The sequence below is a fragment of the Mustela lutreola genome, chromosome 10 (genome assembly GCF_030435805.1).
Source record: "Mustela lutreola isolate mMusLut2 chromosome 10, mMusLut2.pri, whole genome shotgun sequence".
NCBI classification, from domain to species: domain Eukaryota; kingdom Metazoa; phylum Chordata; class Mammalia; order Carnivora; family Mustelidae; genus Mustela; species Mustela lutreola.
In genome coordinates this window covers 104,689,302-104,707,415 of record NC_081299.1, presented here as the reverse complement: position 1 = coordinate 104,707,415, position 18,114 = coordinate 104,689,302, and the positions used below count along the sequence as shown (strand labels likewise).

Below are 18,114 nucleotides of genomic sequence, written 5' to 3'. Positions count from 1 at the left end.
ATGCTTCTCCCTCTTCCCCTGCTCATTCCTACTCCTTCCTTCTCTCTCTCATGTGCACACACTTGCTCACTTTCCCTCTCAAATAAATTTAAAAAAAAAAAAAAAAAAAAAGGAATTTGCAATGTATCTCACTGCAGAGAATGCATCAGTCACCTCCTTTATTTTTCCTTCCAACCGCCCCAGATTTTTGAGAAAGGCTCTTCTTCTGGGTCATTGCCTCTTCATGGTGCTCTCAATATATGACTCCAGTAGGAAGATGGTTTCATCCACTTGGATTTCACTAGCATCCAACCTGAGTGAAAAAGTGAAAGCATTTACACAGACTGAACATTCATTATTTAAGATCAGAGGCCATGGAGAATGGCACTGAGGGCATTTTAAGAGATGGTTTGAAGGGGGAGGTGACTACAAAAGTCCAGGAAAGAAGTGATAAAGGCCTGCATGAGGACCAAGATGAAAGGCCAGATTTGAGACACATTATTATTATTATTATTTTTTAAAGATTTTATTTATTTATTTGACAGACAGAGATCACAAGTAGGCAGAGAGGCAGACAGAGAGAGAGGAGGAAGCAGGCTTCCTGCTGAGCAGAGAGCCCGATGCGGGGCTCGATCCCAGGACCCCGGGATCATGACCTGAGCCGAAGGCAGAGGCTTTAACCCACTGAGCCACCCAGGCGCCCCTTGAGACACATTACTGAAGTTAAATCAACAGACTTGGTGAACAAGAGTGTGCGATAAGGCAGTAGAAGCTGAAATGCTTTTAGAGTTTTTAAGCCTGGGAAAACAGGTGGATTAAATTCTGCCAACTGAGCTGGGGAAGAAGAGGGTGCGTTTAGGTTTGCTTGGGTGAGGTTGGAAGGGTAACGGGGTGTTGAGGTGGACTTGTCTGGAAGGTATTTTGAAACATAGGTTGGAGATTTATGATGCTTACTTGTTGACATTACGCTTCAGGGTTTCTAGCTGCTGGCGTTCAGGAGCTGTGATCATCTCCTCTATTTCTTGGAGCTGTGCCTCCTCTGCACCTGTAGCCTGCATAGATGCGATAATGGCTTCCACCCTCTGAGACTTTTCTAGTAGACGCCTGTCAGACAAACACAGCTCTGAGGCATGTCCCTCTTGTCGATTCTTTTACCATTTTGGCATAACTCCTTCTTCTCCCATGTTCCTGGTCAAAGTGGATATTGCCACCTTCCAAAGATAGTTTTTACAAGTTTAACTAGAAATATGACTTTGCTCCTGAAACTCTTACTGCCTCTCATTTGCACTTAAAGTTTAATGCCAATTTGTACATTTCCTATAAATTTAAACTGCAAAATTATTTCACTGGGGGTATATCATTAACAGTTTAGAATAATGTATGATTTATGTCAACCTAAGCCAATAATTCAATGCAACTAGATTTGTTATTGTCTCTCTTGGTTCTTATTTCTATAGGATATTCCCCTTCAAGACTTTGACCTTGAAAAATGTTAATTACTCAACTGAAAATGCTACTCACTTGTTCTCTTTGGTTTCAAATTGTCTCCTTTCTATCAAGTTGGCTATGCTCTGAGGGGAGAGAAGAAATGCACATGGTTCTATTTAGTAGCTCAAGTAAAATGGCTAAAGGGGGCATGAGGGTGAAGCCTTATCTGTGTGGAGGGAATGGGGAGAGGGTCCAGAAGAAATCACCTTGTAGCATCTGTGCAGCAACATTCGGGCAGCTGACAGGATGTTCACGGTATATAAATAGAAGGTCCTGGATGGGGCATGGTCTGGCGTTTTGGGAATTTCCTATTTGTCCATAGAAAGAAAGAGAAGAGAAATCACACTGTTCTTCAGAAATGGCAAAGTAAACACCTGTCCCATTCAGAGCAACTCAGCTCTCTCTCTTTCACTTATACTTTCCTCTTCCCCAGTCATTCAGCATTTGTGGCAAAATCAGCCACATGGAGAGCTTTTTCTATTTGACTGTAGGCATCCTCAGTGAGGAAGAAAGAGAAGGCAATTAACATTTTCTGAGCAATGCTTATGTGTCATGTTGATCATATTTGATCTTTAGGACAAATCATATTATTCTTTATACCATAGTATTCTTTTTATCATTGTTATTATCATATCATATATCATATCATATCAAATCATATTATTCTTTATATCATTTTACTGATGAGAAAATGATGGTAGGCAGCGTTAACTGGATCAGAGACAGAACTATGATTCTGACTCCCAGATCCACTGTCTGTTCCCGCATAGGGCATACTACATGGCTGTGCACATTGTGAGGACCCAATATAAACCATTGGCAGATTTCATCTATAATAGACTTAAGGGCTGAGGAAAGGACAAAGCGTAAGGACTAAGAACTAAGGAAAAAGGGCAATTCTGGGTGATTTCATGGCTGTGCCTCTTTTTAACCAGGCTACTTAAAGTTTCCCAATTCTCTTTCAAGTCCTTGCTATGTCTCTATAATTCTTTTTTTTTTTTTCTCCTTTTCCTATCTCAGAGTTGGAAACAGAGTTTGCTTGGGGTTCAGGATGTTTGCCTCAGAAGTTTCTTTCACCCTCAGCTAGCTCCCTTGGTTGGGGACTGTTATGCCACTGATTACCTGGAGTGATATGAAATTTCCCGAGAGCATTTTGTAAAGCATATCCTTTGCCTCCTTTGCTGGAATCATTGCAAAGTCTTCTACCTGCTTCTGTTCCAGGTGTTTCTTTTGCAAAACTAGACGGAATATTCTGGCACAGCGAGACCCAAACCTGGGAAAGAATAAAGACTAAAGAAGGCAAATGGCATGACACAGATTAGTTTTAGCTACTAGTCACAAATGGCGGTTGCTCTGTATCCATGGAGCCAGGACCAGAGAGAGGAACAGTGATCGGGGATTTCTTTTACAACTTCACAGATAGTTAATGATACTGCTAATCACGATGGAGTTACCAACTGCTGACTCACCTGAGTACCTGAGTTCCTGCATTTTAAGTAAAGGCTTTCAGAAGCCTGGTTAAATGGCATCATTAGGAATTAGGCAGTACGGTATTTAGAGTGAAGAACAGTAGTGGATGGGATCTATAGCAATCCAGTGGAAAAATGGGCAAAATGCACCAAGAAGTGTGAATACTGGGTGCCTACATAATGATCAAATTGCTTATTCAAATAAAGTGTGGAAAGGAAGTGTCTGACCCCAACCCTGAGCAGGGTGACCATCTTACCTCTCCTGTACGACAGACTCCAGAGTGGCTGTGGCTAGGGATCCGAGAGCTTTATGCAAGTCTTCATGCAGAGCATTAAGGTCAGTAATGTTTTGGCCTGGTCACTGTGATCTTAGTTTTAATCCTACATCTCTAATTCAAAATTGAAATGCTATTTTGTTTTTCACATTGGTCTCATTTATGGTATGTAAGTATTTCAATAACTCAATTTACTAGGATTTAAGTCAGGCTTTTGTTTAACTAAAATTTGGCTAATTAAAAGTCCTTTTTACTTCTTTATCATCAATGTATTAGTTCAATTTTCTGACTTATTTAGTCTACTGAATATTATCTAATCTTTTTTGCATTAAGTCACCATTCCTCTTCATAGTTCAGGCTGCCTGACTATAAGGAAATAATGGGTAAGGATACTGATGACATACATTCCTCCACCACTGTCGCCAGACTTTCCAACAAACTCTAGCTATTAAAACAAAAACAAAAACAGAGAGACACAAAGAGTGTTAACTGAATGGAAAGTCCAGTGATTCTATTTCCAAAGGAGCAAATCTGGCCAAGAGTCTGTAGCAGGTAGCCTTCCTATCAGATGATGGTAGAGAAACTATCTGAGCTAGGTAGGTAGAAAATGAGGCTACAGAAGAAGGATAACAGGTTTCAGTGGCAGAAATAAATTGTAAACACAGCAGGAGAAAAGAAAAAACAGACTTACTGGATCATCTGCCAGCAGAGTGAGATACTGATCAAGAACTTGTTTAGAGATGTTATAGCCAACAGGTAGGGATCTGAAGATCTATGGAGCAAAAAGAGATGGTGAAAATGGGTTTGGAAACTTAGAATTGCTGACATTATTGAAATAAAGATGTTTTAATTTCAGATATCATAAGTATAAATATGTCCAAATATACAGCGATATTGTTTCTAAGAGTAAAAAACGAGAAACAATCCAAATGTACAATAATAAGGAACTAATTAAAATAGAGTACAGCATGGCCACTAAATGGAACATGAAACTGCCATAAGAAATGAGATCTACCTATATATACTGACATGAAAAAGAAGGCTTCAATACACTGTCATATGAAAAAAGCACCCTTAGAACAGTTTATAGAGTATAATCCTATTTTTTTTGCTAAAAAAATGCATATAACTACATAAATTTTTTTGCTAAAAAATATACATATAACTACATAAAATTTAAATATACATATAACTACATAAAAAAGACATACAACTACTTTAAAAAATATACATATAGCCACATTAAAAAAAAGGTCTGAATAAATATAGGTATCAAACTATGAACAAGAATACCCAGGGCTGGGCTGGGATCACACAAAATTACATACATATTTAAACTGAGGTATGTTACATACAATAACAAGCCCAGATTTTAGAGGTTCAGTCTGATAAGTGTTGACAATTACATATACCCATGTAACTACCACCCACAATAAGATACAGAACATGCCCATCATTCCTAAAAGTTTAGGGGCTACAACTTAACAAATATTATACATTTCTATGTAGGTCATGTAATTACTTTTGCTGAAAGAAAAGAAGCCTGAAATTTTTGTTTAATAATAAGTTTAAAATTTTAAAAATACTATAAAGTATAAATACTATTTATACTATAAAATACTTCCATTTTATAAAGTGAAAATATAACTATATTTAATATGGGTAAATGTAATGAAATAGAATATAAATAAAATGTATTTGATACATTAAGTATTCATGTTTTAAGAAACACACATACTAAAAACAAATTTAAAATACGCAAAATAGGGGCGCCTGGGTGGCTCAGTGGGTTAAGCCACTGCCTTCGGCTCGGGTCATGATCTCAGGGTCCTGGGATCGAGTCCCGCATCGGGCTCTCTGCTCAGCAGGGAGCCTGCTTCCTCCTCTCTTTCTCTCTGCCTGCCTCTCTGCCTACTTGTGATCTCTCTGTCAAATAAATAAATAAAATCTTTAAAAAAATAAATAAATAAATAAATAAATAAAATAAAATACGCAAAATAAGTACACTGAACAAAACAAATATAAGTGGCCAAATAATGTTTTGAGCACCAACAAAATTTCTCAGATTCCAAACAGTGGATTCTTAGAACAATTAGGAATAGCTTTACTTTGACCAAGAGAATGGTTTAGGTTCTTAAAGGATGGATCCCTGAGACCAAATATTTCAGTACCTACCACCTGAAGAAAATCCTTGTCTTACCTCAAACAGTAAAAACTCTTTCAAAGGCTCAGATCTCAACCTCATCCCAGGCTCTGTGTATAAGAATTAAAATATCCAATAGTCTGTCAGACTAGTACTACAAGAACATGAAAATCACCTCATTGGAAGACAACGGCTGGGTGAAGGGGGCAGCTGAGGGAGTGGTAATCTCACTCATCCGAAGCATAGTCCGCACGATCTCGCTGCTGGTCTGGGTTTGAAAAGTGAACTGCAATTCAGAATTCACTCTGCTGTGATGGCTCTGGCTATATGCCAGTGGCCATATCTGGCAAATAAGTGAATGTGACTGATTCAGGCCACCGTCCCACCCACTTAGGTATCACCTGGTCCATCCTGTTGGCAACTGCGCTGACAATGGCTTGGTCACGGAAGTGCTGGTGGAATCTGTCAAGGTTGGCCTGCCAATAAATCCCATCATCTGGAATGGGCTGGGAGGAGAAAAGGATTAGAGGGAAACATTTAGACACAGTGTACTTGGTGAGTTTTCTGGTAAGGAGCTTGGATTTAACTGTTCACTATTTCTTAGTAGCAATTACATGGAGTAGAAAAAAATCATTTAATCATGTGGATTAGTGCCTTGACAAGACAAATTCACAATATCCAAATAGAGATTCTCTAAACTCACTTATAATCTTTCTCTATCTGAACTCTTCTCTAGTATCCTAAAGTCTCCCATTTACCCCTCTCTTCTTGCTCTCAGCACATGACCTTCCCTCTTATTTCAGAGAGAGAAAACAGAAGGCCTTTTTTTGGCATAAGATGCTGCCTCTGTCCAATGACTGAAGTAAGTTAAGCCTCAGAAGGGAGACAGCAATGGAGTTTACACTTTGTTAGTTTATTCTTTGTCAATATTTAATGACGTTCATAATCTTACTACTTCTCAACCTTGGGAACTCTCTTGGGGCTTGTTATCTAGGTGCTCTTTCTGCCTTGCCTCAGGGTGAGGACTCCTAGTCCTGTTACCTCTTTGTTATCTGTGCTATGTTTTGATCTCTTGGCTTTTGGCTCCCCAGTAGCATCTTCATCAGATGATCTTCTCCTTTTACCCTTCCCTGCCAAATAAAACAGATGAACAGCTGGGTTACATCTCAGAAAATCACTGAACCTCAGAGCATGTGTCCCTCCATCCCAAGACATCTCCAGCTGCCTCTAGGTTAATGTTGCTAGGGAGGCTGAGGAGCTACAAGAAATTCAAGGCAATGATGAAGTCATTTGAAGCTCAACATATGCAAAAAATAAAGTACTAACTTTCTCCCTCAAACTGCTCCTGCTCCAAATACTTCCTTTCAGTGAGTGGAGGAGGACCATCCTCCTCCACATGCAAGTCAGACTCAGAGTCATTCTTGGCACCTCTGTCTCCTTCACCTTTCTGTATCTAATTTTTCACTGGGTTTGTCAATATTTTACCTCTACCCCATCCTTTCTGCAAGCAGGAAAATCTTTTAAAAATACAAATTAGATCATGTCATGTCCTTTAAATCCTTTAGTGGTTTTCCTTTATTCTTAGGATAAAGAACAGACACTGTATGAGGTCCTGCATGATCTAGCCCCTGCCTTTCTATCCTTATCACATGGCTCTCTTAGCTCACTGTCCCTTAACTACATTAACCCATATTTTACTTCCTCAACTATCCTATTTTTTTTTCTCACTGCACTTTTGCCAAAAATGTTTATCCTCTGTACCCCTTCATACATTATTTCACTGGTTAGTTTAAAATCTTAGCTCAGATGCTCAAATGCTATTTTCTCAAAAAAACATGCGCTCTAAACTCCGATAAATCTAGTCCCCTGTTAAATATTTTCATAACATCTCATACTTTTGCCTGGGTGGCTGAGTCGGTTAAGCATCTGTCTTCACCTCAGGTCCTGATCCCAGGGTCATGCATCGGGCTCCCTGTACCGCAGGGAGCCTTCTTCTCCCTCTGCCTCTGCCTCCCCTTAACCCTGCCTATCTCTCATGAATGAATAAAGAAAATCTTTAAAAAGAAAAAAAAAAAAAAAACCACACCTCATACTTTTCCTCCATAGTACTCACGTGGTTATTTGATTAATCAAAGTCTTTTGTATTAGACTTAAGCCCCAAAAGGACAGAGACTTAAGTATCTAGCACAGGGTAAATTTGTGATAACTGATTCATTCATTCATTTAACAATTATTGAGGAAGAATCCACAACTAGAGCAAGTCCCATGGGTCAAAATTCCTTACCAATCAAACTAAGTTTAGGAACCAGGTACATGTCCTTTTCACTGATGACAAGAATGGGGGCAGGTGGCAGTGGACCCAGGTCTGAATTCTCAGTGGCAGGCACCCAGGGGCAACGCTGTACAAAGTGTGTGTCTGCTAGTCGCATAAATGTGTTTGATACCTCAGCATAGTCCATGGTCTTGCCATCTGTACAATAGGAGGAAAGAGGCCATTGAGACGGCTTAAGTTAGCTGAGGGTCCAGTCCTGTAGCCAGCCAATCTACACTTTTGCTAACAGCTATGGATATGCTACTGACCCTCCATAGTCTCTGTGAGTCGGTCTGCCACTTTCTTCACAACAGCTGACATTGTCATTTTGCCATTCAGTAGCAGCTCCTCCACAATGAGCTCTCCAGTGTCGCTATACAGTGTTTTGGCGGTATAGATATACCGGGGATACCTAAGCATTCGCAACACACGGCTGCACTGGGCTTCATACTCCACTACACCACGTTTGTGCACTTGATATATCACCAGGTTATGCTGGATGAGCACACAAAGGGCTTTTTTCACCTAGATAGGACCCAAAAGAGACAAAAGATCTAAAGACACAGCTCATTTTTGTTGTCAATTTTTGTCCAACAATTTACTAAGTATTCAGAGATGGCTGGGGTGCCTGGGTGGCTCAGTTGTTAGGCCTTTGACTCAGGTCATGATCTCAGGGTCCTGGGATTGAGTCCAACATCAGGCTCTCTGCTCAGCGGGGAGTCAGCTTCTCGCTCTCAGTCTCCCTCTCTCTCTCAAAAAAAAAAATGAATGAAAGCAAATTAAAATGTCACCCACACATACCTGATCCAGCGATGTTCCTGTGTCGTGGGCAATTACTCTCAGTGGCTGGCTGCCTGTTCTGATTAGGTGGACTCCAATTTTTTCTACAATCTCTCCAAAATGCTCTTGCAGCAACAAAGAACAAAGTTTAATTTCTGCTTGAGTCATTGTACTGAGGAGTCTCTGATGCTGGAAGTAAAGCTGCTGAGTGTAAATTCACGTGTTTTCTGGAGGGCAATTTTGACATTAGAAATTTTTAAAATTTCATTTTAGATACTCTGTCTCAAGAAAATAATAAAAATGTCACTGTTATTCTCATTATAGTGATAAACTAGAAACAACCTAATGTCTAACAATAAGGAGTTAATTCAATAAATGATGGCATACCCACACGGTGGAATACTAGCCACCACTTAAAGTATAATACGTATGAGCACAGAAAATTGTTCATTAAGTGAAAGAAATAGATTAGAAAGCAAAATGTAGAGGAAAATTCAATTATTACAAAAAAAAAGTACATATACATAGAAAAAAAGACTGGAAGATTATATACCAAATTTACCTTTATGGGATTACGTATGATTCTAATTTTCCTTAAAAATTGGGTGTAAATGGTTTTGCGATGTCATAGACTTTAGATTCTATACTTCATTGATTGTAAGACTTAAGGCCACTGTTCACAGCCCTATGGGAATGAACAGGTAGTGTCATTCCCAGTCCATGAAGAAAATGACAACTTAGAAAAAGAAAATGAGGTAAAGGAAAGCTTCTCAACTGGGTGTTTCAAATAGGAGATGAAGTATGTTGTCTGAAGGGCAGTATTTAATTCTAAAATTCCTACTCCTTCAAAAAGCAGACACAAACAGAAACAGACACAGTTGACTATACAGTATAATTATTTCCTTATTATCCCAAGTGCTCCCAATCATCGGTTTGTTCATTTATTTGCCCAAATCCCCAGAGGCCAAGTCTCTGCCTCTCAGCTCAATATTCCCAACCACACGTCTTTGGGGAAGCATCCCCAGACCCTGTGCCATCCCGGAAAAGCACTTCCAAGGAGCTTAGCTCCTGGCTGTTCACTCCCTTCACGCAGGTCCCCGTTCCAGACTTGGTCCCTTCGTCTAGAGACAGGGCCGCTTCGTCCAGGTAGCTTTTTCCACTAACCTCTGGGTCAATGCAATCTAATGCTGCCGAGTCGCCCACGGCGGCTTCTTACGGCTCCCGCGGGCCGCCGGGGCAGAGGGGGAGCCCACGGCCCTTTCTCGCAGAAAGACGGACAGCCCGGAAGGAGGTAAAGAGGAACAACGCGGGCCGCTCTACCCCGGAGTTTCGGTGGTTTCCGGTGACGCTCTTTCTTTCTTCTCGCTGGAAGGCTGGAGGACCTGCGAGCCGGTGTCTGAAGAGCCGGCGGGCGGGCTGCGGCGGGCGGACTCTCCTTCCTGCGCCTCTTTGGTGCTGGGAGGCGGGCCGCGGGGTCGCCGTCCGCGCCGCCGGCTCGCTGGGCCCGGCGGGCTCACGTGACCGACGCGGGCTCTGGGGCGGTCGGCCGCGCTGAGGAAGCGGCGGCGGCCAAGGCGGCTACCGCAGGCGGGTGGTAGCGGCCTGACAAGGGACCGGCCGCTGCCCTCTCGGACAGCCGCGGCGGAAGAGAAAGATGGCGGAGGCCTCGGCGGCCGGGGCGGGCGCAGGCGCCGCTGTTGCCGCGCACCGGTTTTTCTGCCACTTTTGCAAGGGCGAGGTCAGCCCCAAACTACCGGTAAGAGCCCCGTGCCCTCTGCGCTTAGGTATCCGCGTTGACTTTTTGCCCCGAAGTCCCCGAATGGGTCTTCAGGTTCTCGCACAGCTCTGATTTCTCTGACACCCGTCTCCCTGATATCCTCTGCTCACTTTTCTGGTCGCTGGCCCCAAATCCCGGGCGTCCCGGCCCTGATTCCGGAACTCCCGCCCAGCCCACTTCCCCCACTTCTGATGTTCCACCTGCCCCTCACTCCCTTACCGCCCTTTACCTATCCCCCTCCATCTTTTTGTCTTTCCTAGCAAGTTCTCTGACAACTCTCCCCTCAGTTTTCTTTCACTCTTTTTCACCATGTCTCCTTCCCACGTTGACCTCCCTTTCCCCCTCTCGATACTCTTTCTCTTCAATTGCTTCTCACCTTCCCCTGAGGCCTCTTCCACTTTTAACCAGATCCCCCTCCCCCATCCCCAGTGGAGCCAAATAGCGGATTGCTGAAGATTGTCCCTGTCCGGTTGTCTCTAGGGAAGGAAAGAAGAAAGGAGAGAAAGAGAGGGTTGGAAGATAACTGTAGGGAGGTGAGGAGGATTTGCTCTTCCGTGGTTTCTAGGGTTCTTGTGAAAGTGAAAATAAGTATACTAACGACTTGCAGAGTGCCTGTGCTCCCTGTTACTATTGAAGGAAATGGGTTTAGGAAGAAGGCAGGACATACTGGTGCAACTTGGTTGTTTTGGTTGTCCTGCTGCCAGTGTCTTTAACATTACCTCCCTTACCTGCCCTTCCTGGGTTCTGTCTCTTCACGTAATAAAAAGATCCAGGCCAGAATGCTGGGGACTGGATCCTTGCCATAAAATTGGTTTTTACCAGTTTCTGCCAGGTTGTCTGTTAGTCCCTGGAGAGGTGGTGCTACCGTTGTGAAGAATGTGCTTCTGCAGCAGGCTTTCCGGCTACAACACTCCAAACCCAGCTCTTTTGGGTTGGATTACAAGCTACTGCAGGGAAACCCAGAAGGGTGAATGTTCAGTCTACCCTTGGCCAACCATCTTTAGAATTAGCTATAATTGTCCTTTTCCTTGGAAATAATCCAGGTTCAGCCTTAAGACAAGGTGGCTACGTAACAACTCACCTCTGTTATTTACTGTCTCAGATACAGTCCATGAGAAATCCTCCTGAAGGTGTCTGCAGTGGTGTCTTGCTCCTTAGAAACACAAATGGAGTCTAGAAATTCAGTGTCTCACGAGTATTTTAATAGCCTTTTTCACCCAAAAGTTCTGTTTTTTTTAAGGCTTTTATGGCATTTTCTTTCCTCTGTTTGCCCCACACCCTCCAGGGTCATAGTTTCATCTATGTGCTGTTTTACTTTTGCTTGTGGAATCCACTCAGTGCGTATGCGCAATTTTTGCTATATTTCAGTGCTAGGAAGACTAGGTGCCTTGATTTTTGTTTTTTGTTTTTTTTGTTTTTTTGTTTTTTGTTTTGCCAGCGGACACCAGAGCCTCCAGAACTCTCTAACCACAGAAAGGGAGTCTGGGAATTCAGCCAGTATGTGTGTGACCACTGACATGCTGAATGTGATGCCCTGTTGAACACTGCTGTCTTCTGATCTTTTATGCTGTTCACTGTTTGTCTTTAAGAGTGAGAAAATGGTCTAACTCCCCACAACTTAATATATCTTCTCTTCTTAACATCTCAAGTTCCCACCTCGTGCTCTTGAAAAGGGATAGTTTGAAAGACTTGGTGGGTGTTTTTATAAGCCTTAGTTTGATGCCCAGAGGAGAAGTTCTTGAACTTTTTAGTCTCATTTATTATCTGTCATGCTTGATGTGTAAATTGAATACTTCCTGCATACATACAAAGTTCTCAGCTGAATGTCCTGGAGGCAGCACCAAGGAATATGTGGTTCCTGCCCTTCAGAACCTCAAAATTTTATTGGAAAGACAAGACAAATATGGAAAAAGTAACAACACAGGTGGATGAGGATGGATAGTATGTGGTTTAGAATTCAGTGAGAGGGGGATACAGTAGCATTGGTGATGTGAAATCAGGGAAGTGACAGTTGAGATAGGATTTAAATTGGGTTTTGAAAGATAGGTAGAATTCAGATTGAGAATAGCACAGACTGTAGAAAAGAGTAAATTGAGTAAGAAGGAAGAAACATTTAATAAATCATTGTTGTCATGCATTTTTAGGAAAAGGTGCAGTGAAGTCAGGGTTATAGTTTGATTCACACATGAGACAAGTTTTATTTTGTTTCATGGCTGTTTCTAGATCCTTAAGCCTAAGCTGTCACCTTGAACATGTTGGTTTTTTTTTTTTTTTTTTTAAGACTTTATTTATTCATTTGACACAGAGAGAGAGAGGTCACAAGTAGGCAGAGAGGCAGGCAGAGAGGCAGGCAGAGAGAGGAGGAAGCAGGCTCACTGCTGAGCAGAGAGCCCGATGCGGGGCTCAATCCCAGGACCCTGAGATCATGACCTGAGCTGAAGGCAGAGGCTTAACCCACTGAGCCACCCAGGTGCCCCGAACATGTTGGTTTTAAGAGTGATCAGATCAGATAAGTATCTGGCTCAGTTTAAATCGGACTCTGCTACTGAAAAACCAGCCCAACACTGGTAAGTCAGTAATATGCTTTTCATATGTATAGGAAAAAAATGAAGAGTTTTATAAACGTAATTTTATATTTGAACTTGAGATTTCCTTCACTGTAAGTACTCAGCATATAGTAGGTGTGCCTTGAACTGGATGAATGTGATGGGAAACCAAATGTCTTTTTGAGGGTAGCCGGACCCACGTTATCTGGAATAAAGTTTGTCTTTGTGTTGATATAATTTGCATCTCAAAAGGATGCTTAGTCTCGTGCTAGTTGGATCACAAGAACAGTCAGTTATTCCTGAGTGCTATCCTCTCTGAATATGAGAGGTAGAGTATTGACTTTTACTCTCAGCTTTTAATGAGCTATATTGCCAAGTGGCTTTCTTTCTTTCTTTCTTTTTTAAAGATTTATTTATTTATTTATTTGACAGAGAGATCACAAGTAGTCAGAGGCAGGCAGAGAGAGAGGGGGAAGCAGGCTCCCTGCCAAGCAGAGAGCCCAGGTGTGGGGCTCAATCCCAGGACCTGAGATCATGACCCGAGCCTAAGGCAGAGGCTCAACCCACTGAGCCACCCAGGTGCCCCTCCAGGTGACTTTCTTCACCCAGTCAATGGGAAGGACTGCTTGCTTTAGAGCCATCTCATCTCTTTGCCAGTTTAGGCCCCTGTAGAATCATAATGGTGTTCAGTGGGATTAAGTTGCAGGGTTTTGGAACTCTTATTTCTTCTCCCTTCCCCAGTTTCTAGGGTATAGCACTTCTTGATACATTCGCAAGTGTGTGCAGGTAATAGCAATAGCTTACCCAGTGGTTCAGCCCTGAAACTGTTCCCTTAACGTTTTGGGTTATTGTTTTTCTTGTCATTTCTACTACTCTGAAAGATTCTCAGGCCCAACTAACTTTAGTGTCTGTATTAAAAGAAATAATTTTGGTTATAACTTCTGAGGGGGAATGGGATATGCCTAATGCTATGTAGGTTAAGTCACATTCAGTTGAATGAATTTGGTGAAATAACAAGTCTTACTGCTAATCCTGATCTATCCATTTTAACTTTGTGTGTTTTCACTTTGGATCCTCCCAGATAAGAGAACAAAATATTCATTTAGAAAAAAGATACAAAGAAATGAAAAATCAAGATAATTTTAGAATGAAAATATATTCAGTGGTACTGTTATCATTAGATATCAAAAAAGAATCTCTGTTGGGGTGCCTGGGTGGCTCAGTTGGTTAAGCATCTGCCTTCGGCTCAGGTCATGATCCCAGGGTTCTGAGATCGAGCCCCACATCGGGCTCTCTTCTCCACGGGAAGCTTGCTTCTCCCTCTCCCACTCCCCCTGATTGTGTTCTCTCTCTTGCTGTGGCTTTCTCTGTCAAATAAATAAAAATCTTTAAAACAAAACAAACAAACAAAAAACACAGCAGAAGCTTCTACCTCACTTTACTGTCCTCTCTTGAAAGACAATGTGAAGCCAAGACTGATGGAGATACTATGCTATATTGAGGGATGACCGAGTAGTACCATAGAAGGCTGTGTCATGCAATGTAATTACATCCCTACACTACACTGTCCCCCTTTTAAATCAAGGCCAGAGATTGCATCTGGTAGAGTGTTCATTAAATGGGTGAGATAAATCATATGCAGAGTAAACTATTTTTGGTATTGATGGACTAGGGTGATTCTTTTTTTTTTTTTTTTATAAAGATTTTATTTATTTATCAGAGAGAGAGAGAGGGGGAGAGAGCAAACACAGGCAGACAGAATGGCAGGCAGAGGCAGAGGGAGAAGCAGGCTCCCTGCTGAGCAAGGAGCCCGATGTGGGACTCGATCCCAGGACGCTGGGATCATGACCTGAGCCGAAGGCAGCTGCTTAACCAACTGAGCCACCCAGGCGTCCCGGACTAGGGTGATTCTTAAAGTGTTTTATGGAGATCAGAGTATCCAAATTCAGAGACCAGTCTAATTAAGGGCTGTCAAGGAATTATTCACCTCTGAGACTCTCCCTGAAGGAACTAAAAGGCTTCTCTTTCTCTCACACATCTCCTTATTATTCACCTTTGGTCTAATAAAATGTTATCCTTATAATAAGTTGTTATCTACTTTGGTTCGTTACCAGGTGCTATACAAGTGACTATCATTGTGCTGTGCTTGTAATGACTTTACTACAGGAAAACTTTATTAAAGAAAAGATTTTATTAGAGAGAAAGAGAACGCACTTGTAAATGGGTGGAGGGGCAGAGGGAGAGGCAGAGTATCTCAGTGAAGAGTCTGAGGTAGGGCTGGATCTCTGAGATCATGAGTTGAGCCAAAACCAAGAGTCAGATGCTTAACGAGCTGAGCCACCCAGGTGCCCCAAATACAGGAAAACTTTCTAAGCACCCCATAGTAAGAGAAGCTAAAAAGTAAATTTCATTTTTTTAATTAAAAAATTTTGTTTAAGTACATTTCTAAAGGACTTTGTGATTCTTAAAACTCTAAGCTCACTGATCTTGCTTTTTAGGTTGCATTATTTGTTGAAAGGTCACAGAGCAGTATCCAAGTAATATTAGTAATGTTATTGAACTTGGGGTAGGAATTTAGTGTTTTGAGCTGGGCTAGAGAGGTTTGAATTAATAAGATATCTTATATTCTCCTGTTGGTGGTTCACCAGCTAAAAAGTCTGCTTGATTTTCTAACATCTATCTGGTACTGTGCTTGAACGATGTGATGAGTTATATTTAAAAGTAGTGGCTTTAGTGTTGTGAGATCTTTATCAAACTGGTTCCAGTGGTACAAAATATAGGTACTACTATGTGAAGTTTGAATATACAGTGTTAGTAAATATATTCCCTGCCAGGATCTAGAAACAAGAAATACGTATTCTTCTAAGTAGAAGGCTAGTTCTGGCCTTGAAATTCTGATATGTAGACATGTAGGTACTGGGGAAATCTGTGGGATTTTTTTTTTTTTTTTTTTTTTTTTTTAGTATGAGGAAGAACAAAAATCTTAAACTCACTGCAGATAAAATCCCTTGTACTTTTTGGGAAGTACCAGTTGAATGCTAACACTTCATGTTTCTTTATGTTTACTTGGCTTTTTATGACCTTTAGGTACATTCAGGGAGGAAATGCTAAGGTCTTTCAGACATCTATCTTATTAGAAAAGGAAAGAAGATGTGGATTCCTTCTAATTCTCTATAGTCAAATTAGAAGGGGTCTAAGAATAAGCCTGTGAATGCTGACTTTTTTTCCCATCTTTTCACAGCCTAATAATGAACAAGAAAGGAGATAGCTTAAAACAGTGGTTCTCAACTGGAAGCAGTGTTCTCCTCAGGAGAACCTTTGGTAATGTCTGTAGTCATTTTTCGTTGTCAGGATTGCAGGATGTGGGAGGGAGAATTGTTCCTGTCGTCTTGTGGATAGAGGCCACGGATGCTGTTAACATGCTACATAATGCACAGGACAAACCCCCACAAGAAAGAATTATTGGGCCCAAAATCATAAGAGACTTGAGGTTGAAGAATCCTGGTGTAGAAGGATAAAGAGATTGTTCTCTTGTATCTGTGGTGTGTAAGGTTTTGTTCTGATGTGGCTTTGATTTCTAATTTTGGGATACTGATGAGAATTTTCAGTACGATAATTGAGACCATATAATTTTAGCCAAAGCCCTGATGGGAGGGATTATTTAGAACAGTAGTTAGTGGCTGCTATTCTATTATAGCTGTATCTGTTAGGGTCATTTTCTCTCCTTGTGGTTACTGAGACCAGAGGAATTGGATCACTCCTCTCAGGTTACACACTGTAGGGCAACCTCTAAAAGAAAAGTATCCACATTTTTTTGTCAGTTGGGAATTAATTGAGGTAGTAGCATCGCTTGTAACTCAGGAAGACATCTGGAAATTCCAGTTTGAAAACAAATCAAAAAGCAGACAGTAAGCTAACTTAGTTTCTTTGTAGTTCATCTTAGCATTAATCAGGTTTTACTTTTTCTCTTTCTCTTACAGCTCTCTTAGAAGTTTCATGAACTCAGGAGATTTTGTGTTTAAACTTTTAGTTTCTTTTCGCTCTCTCTCTTTTTTTTTAAAGATTGTATTTATTTATTTGACTGGGATCACAAGTAGACAGAGAGGCAGGCGGTGGAGGGGGGCGGGGGGCCAAGGGGGAGCAGCATGCTCCCCACTGAGCAGAGAGCACGGTGAGGGGCTCAATCCCAGAACCCTGAGATCATGAACTGAGTCGAAGGCAGAGGCTTAACCCACTGAGCCACCCTGGCGTCCCAAACTTTTAGTTACTTTAAACTCTTGGCTCAGAGGGTGAATTGAATGATCAGTCCTTATTCTGATACTGGTCATTAGAGCTGAGTCACCTGACCCTCTCTGTTTACCTTAGTATATACTATTGTAAAATAATATTGAGGTGTTACTGGAAGCCTGAATGAGCATTCAGAGAAATAGAGTTATGTAGTCTTGGATTGAAAGGTATTATAGGAACAAGCAAATACTTTCCTTGGTCGGGAAATAGGGTCTTTGCCATAGTAGAAACATTTTAGGTAGTTTTTCTTCCAGAAGTTTAGGTTAGATTCTGAAAGATTTTTTCTTTAATTCTACTTTTAAGTTCAAACGTTAGCAAGTCAAAATTCCTTAGAAGTGTCAAGGTGAATGTGTATCAAACAGGAGTAAGTTGGTTCTCATGATTTTTAGCTGAGCACTTCTTATATGTTAAATTGCTTGTCCGGCCTCTTTTCCCAAATAGGCCATTTAGTTTTGTTTTCCTTGAAAATCTGTTTTAAGATAGGTAATCTCTCTCCTTGACAGTTTCAGCAAGTGTCACAGAGAAGTTCTTATAGACAAGGTATTCTTTGTTTACCTCTTTGTCATTGTCTTTGATATTGTTTAGATTTGAACAGACTTTAAATCCAGAGAACTATCTTCCAGTAGAGGTTTCATTATGGTTACTTTTTTCCATGCTTAGAATATATATTGTCAAAATAAAGAGAAAAGTCCCATAGTTACATGCTCTTTAATGCCTTTTTCTGGATTAACTGAGACCTGCAGGTATCCTACAGTGATGCTGATCTTCTGGCCTTGTGGTTCTCAGACCTATTAGACCCAGTGCCCTCATTTTATAATAAATATTTTGAAATGCTCCTTTTAATGAAATTCACATAGCACAACTTTCCTACACATACAGTTTTTTAAAAAAAAATTAGCTGTAAGATAAAGAATAAATAAAAAGAAAATTATTCATGACAAAATGTTACACATTTCAGTCTGTAAATACTCAGTTGTCCATAACAGGAAGATATATATAATGTGGTAGGTACTGGCACCAAACATTTACATAACAACTACCTGAGTAGATGTTATAAGG

The 18,114-nt window shown here is 41.1% G+C and overlaps 2 protein-coding genes across 7 annotated transcripts in view; one reads left to right on the top strand and one right to left on the bottom strand.

Moving 5' to 3' along the window:
- Positions 1 to 128: 128 nt before the first annotated feature.
- Positions 129 to 9,750, bottom strand: POLR3C (RNA polymerase III subunit C). Of its 5 annotated transcripts, XM_059138563.1 has the most exons (16): positions 9,610 to 9,736; positions 9,008 to 9,130; positions 8,467 to 8,672; positions 7,935 to 8,190; positions 7,639 to 7,824; positions 6,396 to 6,484; positions 5,756 to 5,860; positions 5,530 to 5,640; positions 3,903 to 3,983; positions 3,605 to 3,656; positions 3,194 to 3,254; positions 2,590 to 2,740; positions 1,674 to 1,775; positions 1,501 to 1,550; positions 934 to 1,083; positions 129 to 292 (listed from the first exon to the last, which is right to left on the bottom strand). In XM_059138563.1, exons 3-16 carry the CDS (start codon positions 8,611 to 8,613, stop codon positions 211 to 213), a joined length of 1,623 nt encoding a protein of 540 aa, XP_058994546.1. In that variant the 5' UTR covers positions 8,614 to 8,672; positions 9,008 to 9,130; positions 9,610 to 9,736; the 3' UTR covers positions 129 to 210. The 5 variants fall into 5 exon arrangements, with proteins under 5 accessions (XP_058994546.1, XP_058994545.1, XP_058994547.1 ...); XM_059138562.1 differs by lacking the exon at positions 9,008 to 9,130 and having other exon boundaries at positions 9,610 to 9,750; XM_059138564.1 differs by lacking the exon at positions 9,008 to 9,130 and having other exon boundaries at positions 5,530 to 5,622; positions 9,610 to 9,750.
- Positions 9,751 to 9,926: 176 nt separating this feature from the next.
- RNF115 (ring finger protein 115) overlaps positions 9,927 to 18,114 on the top strand; it is a 72,017-nt gene continuing 63,829 nt past the window's right edge. Inside the window, exon 1 of one of the 2 annotated variants that reach the window (XM_059138568.1) lies at positions 9,927 to 10,201. In XM_059138568.1, the coding sequence (XP_058994551.1) occupies positions 10,100 to 10,201 (102 nt within the window). In that variant the 5' untranslated portion in view covers positions 9,927 to 10,099. The remainder of the gene's footprint in view (positions 10,202 to 18,114) is intronic. The other variant, XM_059138569.1, reaches the window with a different exon arrangement.

Coding starts and splice junctions, on each gene's coding strand:
- POLR3C (XM_059138562.1), bottom strand. CDS start 8,613: ATGACTCAAGCAGAAATTAAACTTTGTTCTTTGTTGCTGCAAGAGCAT. Junction 5,641..5,755: donor TTGCCAACAGGATGGACCAG/GTGATACCTAAG, acceptor TCTGAATTGCAG/TTCACTTTTCAAACCCAGAC. Junction 1,084..1,500: donor TTTGAAACCAAAGAGAACAA/GTGAGTAGCATT, acceptor TTTGTCTGACAG/GCGTCTACTAGAAAAGTCTC.